Here is a 4,849-nt window from a genome sequence, read left to right on the forward strand (position 1 = left end):
TTACACACCTTTTCATTTAATTATTTGAACCAATTCCTACAATCCCCCACATGAATGAAAATTCGGGTGCGTATATGCAAATGCGATGATATGATGCAACGTAGAGAGGGTGTAAAAAAATACTGCATCAGGAATGGTGGCTTTTGGCCTTGAACCTCCCTTAGTGAAATACTATCGGACTTACTCGGCTAATTGGTGAACCATAGGTCTTGAGCCACTCAGCCTTTGGTGTAAGTCAAAACAACAGTACTCACATAGATATCTTCCCTATTCTGTACTTAGTTCTCATGACTTGGTTCATTTTGGCCCTGAACCCTTCTTGGTTTCATAAGTGTTTAAAGAATTTAAACCTTAAACAATTCTTATTGAAGCGGCCCCACTTCACACTTACATAGGTGACCTCCTATTAAGAGTATTCTACCCTACTCCACTTGACTTAATCAAGATATAGGAATCATTAAAAGATAATCTTAGCCTCTATTTACTCTACAGAAAGCACTTTAGTATCATAGGAATGAGTTAGAAATTCTAATTTCCTAAGTACTTCATGGAATTTTCACAACTTAGTTGTCCCTTTGAACTAAGATCTTGGGATCTACAGTCAACAAGGTAGGGTTACCATTGCAAAAACTCTTACGTAGTAGGCTTTAATCCCAATCCTCTCGATAGGCAACTCATTTGATCTCTAGACAAACTTTTCTTCAGTGGATCTGCAATATTCTCCTTTGATTTCACATAATTTATGGAGATAACGCCATTTGAGATCAGTTACTTAATGGTGTTGTGTCTATGATGAATATGTCTAGATTTACCATTATATATGCTGCTTCGAGCCCTTCCAATTGCTGATTGACTATCACAATGTATACTTAGCAGGTACTGGCTTCGGCCAACATGGAACATCTTTTAAGAAATTTTGAAGCCATTCTGCTTCTTCTCCAGCTTTGTCCAAAGCAATAAACTCAGATTCCATCGTTGATCGAGCTATGCATGTTTGCTTTGTTGATTTACATGACACAACAGCTCCACCAATGGTGAATACATAACGACTAGTGGACTTGGAATCCTTTATATCGGATATCCAATTCACATCACAATATCCTTCTAATACCCCAAGATATTTTGTGAAGTGTAATCCATAGGTTAAGGTATACTTCAAGTACGTTAAACCCTCATCAAAGCCTTCCAATGATCACGGTTTGGATTACTTGTAAATCTACTAAGTTTATTCACCGCAAAAGCAATATCCGGTCGAGTGCAGTTTGTAATATACATAAGACTGTCAATTATTTGTGAATACCTTAGTTGTGATATGCTTTCTCCCGTAATCTTGACTAAGTGTATACTCGGATCAAGAAGAGTTCTCGCAGGACTCTCCTCAAACACGTCAAACTTCTTAAGTACCTTTTCTATGTAGTGAGATTGTGAAAGTACAATTTCATCCTGCGTTCTAGAGATTTTAATCCCTAGGATTACATTTGCCACACCCATATCTTTCATATCAAAATACTTTGTTAGCATCTTTTTGGTGTTAAGTAACATTTCGTGACTATTGCCCATTATTAACATGTCATCCACATATAGACAAACAATTACATAGGCATACGGTGTATGTTTAATATATACACATTTGTCACATTCGTTGATCTTGAATCCATTTGACAACATTGTTTTGTCAAACTTTTGGTGCCATTGTTTAGGAGCCTATTTTAATCCATATAAGGACTTAACAAGTTTACACACTTTATGTTTTTGATTAGGAGAAACGAACCCTTCAGGTTGCTTCATGTAAATCTCCTCTTCTAACTCACCATTTAGGAATGCTATTTTTACATCCATTTGATAAATCTCAAGATTGTGTATTGTCGCAATTGCAATTAACAACCTTATCGACGTGATTCTAGTAACGGGTGAGTAGGTATTAAAGAAATCATGTCCTTCCTTTTGCCTATATCTTTTAGCAACCAATCTAGTCTTATATTTATCAATGGATCCATCAGTTTTCAATTTCTTTTTGAATATCCATTTGCATTCTAAAGTCTTATTAGTGGGAGGTAAATCAACCAACTCCCATGTATGGTTTTGCATTATAGAATCTATCTCATTATTAATAGCTTCTTTCCAATGCGGTGCTTTCGGTGTAGATATTGCTTCATCGAAAGTCTTTGGATCATCCTCTACCATATAGGTTAGAAAATTTGGGCCAAATGTCTTGGAAGTCCTAGCCCTTTTACTACGCCTTGGTTCTTCCTCATTTGAATTTCCATTGGTAGTTTCATATGTTCTCTTGTTAGAACTCGTATTTTCCTTATCTTTGCAAGGAAAAATATTTTCAAAGAATGTCGCATTCCTTGATTCAATTATGGTCCCTTCATATACGTCTTGTATTTCGGATTTGTATACAAGAAATCGATATGCACTACTATTATTGGCGTATCCAATAAATATGCAATCTATCGTTTTAGGACCGATTTTCACTTGTTTAGACATAGGTAGCTCAACCTTAGCCAAACACCCCCACACTTTCAAGTATTGGTAGGATGGAGGATGACATTTCCATAGTTCATATGGTGTCTCTTCCATTTTCTTAAGAGGTATTTTATTAAGAAGACTATTTGCCGTTAAAATAGCCTCCCCCCACATGTTCTGTAGTAAAAATTTATTAACATGACATTCATCATTTCTTTAAGTGTTCAATTTTTGCGTTCTGCAACACCGTTTGATTGAGGAGAGTAAGGTGCCGTTGTTTGATGAACAATTTCATGTTCAGAACAAAAGTCTTCAAACGGTGCCCCATATTTACCTCCTCTATCACTACGTATATTTTTTATTCGTTTTTTAAGTTGTGTTTCAACTTCAACCTTATAGGTTTTGAATGTATCTAAGGTTTCGTCTTTACTTCTCAAAAGAAAGACATAGCAAAACTTTGTACAATCATCAATAAATGTCACAAAGTATTTATTACCACCTCGAGTTCGTACAAATTTCAGGTCGCATATATCATTATGGATCAATTCAAGAGAGGTTGTGTTCCTTTGTATTGAATGGAACGGTGTTTCAGCCAATTTTGCTTCAACACATATTTCACATTTATGATTAGGATTGATTTTATGCGCCGGAATTAAACTTTGATTCATTAGTTTGCGCAACGATTTGTAATTCACACGTCCTAATCGACTATGCCACAAATATGAAGGCTCAAGCAAGTAAACGAAATTTATAGTTTTATTCATAACGACTTGCTTCGGTACAATTGTAAGAACGTTCAACTTGAACATTCCATCACACATGTATCCTTTCTCTACATATATTTTATTTTTAGACAATAAAAATTTATCGGATGCAAATACAAGTCTAAAACCATTCTTGCTAAATAGAGACCCGGACACTAAATTCTTTCTTATATCCGGCACATGTAGGACATTGTTGAGGACGAGTTCTTTCCTAGATGTCATCTTCAAAGTGACTTTGCTTTGTCCTTCAATTTTGGAACTTGCAGAATTTTTCATGAATAGTTGTTCCCCATTCAATTCTTGATAGTTGGAGAACATCCCCTTGTCCGCACACAGATGGTGGGTAGTGCCGGTGTCAATCCACCATTCTCTAGTATTTCCAATCATGTTGCATTCAGCCACTACTACAGATAAACTCATTTCTTGCAGTCCATTGGATAGAGTGTTATTTGCAACCATGTGGGCTTGAGCATTCTTCTTTGGCTTGAGCATTCACTTGAATGATGTCCAACCTTGCCACAGTTGTAACAATTCCCTTTGAACTTCTTAGCTTTCTTGGAATTGTCTCTTCGCGGTACATAATTAGGAGCCTTTTGTTTCTTGTTTATTGCATTTGGTTCCATTTCAACAAAATTTGCACCATCTTGATCAACCAGCCTTCGTTCAGTTTTTCGATTGTCCTCTTCAATCCTCAAGCGCACAATCAATTCTTCCAAGTTCATTTCCTTGCGTTTGTGCTTGAGGTAATTTTTGAAATCTCTCCACATAGGAGGGAGTTTCTCAATAATAGCAGTCACTTGGAATGATTCACTCAATTCCATTTTCTCGACGTGGATGTCGTGTAACAAGACTTGAATCTCTTGCACTCGAATAATTACGATTTTGGAATCTACCATCTTGTAGTCCAAAAATTTGCCAACAATGAATTTCTTTGTTCCGGCATTCTCGGTCTTGTACTTTGTCTTCAAAGAATCCCATAGTTCCTTGGCTGATTCCTTTGAACTATACACCCCATATAGTGTATTATCCAATACGTTTATGATATAGTTCTTGCATAGGATGTCCGAGTGTTTCCATGCATTCAAAGCAATAATCGATTCACGATTATTTTCCCCTTCTTGTACAGCCGGTGCAGTTTCCTTTAAAAATTTAGCCAAATTAAGAGTGGTGAGATAAAACAACATCTTTTGTTGCCACCTCTTGAATTCTATTCCTACAAATTTTTTCGAATTTTCCCCATGTGGAATAGTAGTATTATGCAACGGTATGGCCATAGGTGGTACCATATTATTGGAACCATTTTGACTTGACAAAGTCCCGATGGTAGTCATTTCTGTTAGTATAACAGAAGTTCAACAAAATGATAATAATATCGGTGGAGGAATAGTACACAAAGCACTATTTAAACAAAGTAATGTTTGCCCACAACCAACCACAAAGACACACAATTTGTCTTAAGATTGTTGGAACGACTTATAAAAAGGGTTATGTAAGGGTTGATTTTTGATATATTTGTTTGATCAGTTTTAACCCGCAAGAGCGTGATCAAAACACAATTTATATGAATGAAAATTTGGACAGAGTTTCGGTATAAAGATTACGCAAAACAAGGATTA

The 4,849-nt window shown here is 36.1% G+C and overlaps 1 protein-coding gene across 1 annotated transcript; it reads right to left on the reverse strand.

The window, feature by feature from the left end:
* Positions 1-3,649: 3,649 nt before the first annotated feature.
* Positions 3,650-4,564, reverse strand: LOC111389376. Its single transcript, XM_023014298.1, has 2 exons — positions 4,517-4,564; positions 3,650-4,372 (listed from the first exon to the last, which is right to left on the reverse strand). Exons 1-2 carry the CDS (start codon positions 4,562-4,564, stop codon positions 3,650-3,652), a joined length of 771 nt encoding a protein of 256 aa, XP_022870066.1.
* Between the last annotated feature and the right edge of the window lie 285 nt (positions 4,565-4,849).

The sequence above is a fragment of the Olea europaea genome, unplaced genomic scaffold (genome assembly GCF_002742605.1).
Source record: "Olea europaea var. sylvestris unplaced genomic scaffold, O_europaea_v1 scaffold586, whole genome shotgun sequence".
NCBI classification, from domain to species: Eukaryota; Viridiplantae; Streptophyta; class Magnoliopsida; order Lamiales; family Oleaceae; genus Olea; species Olea europaea.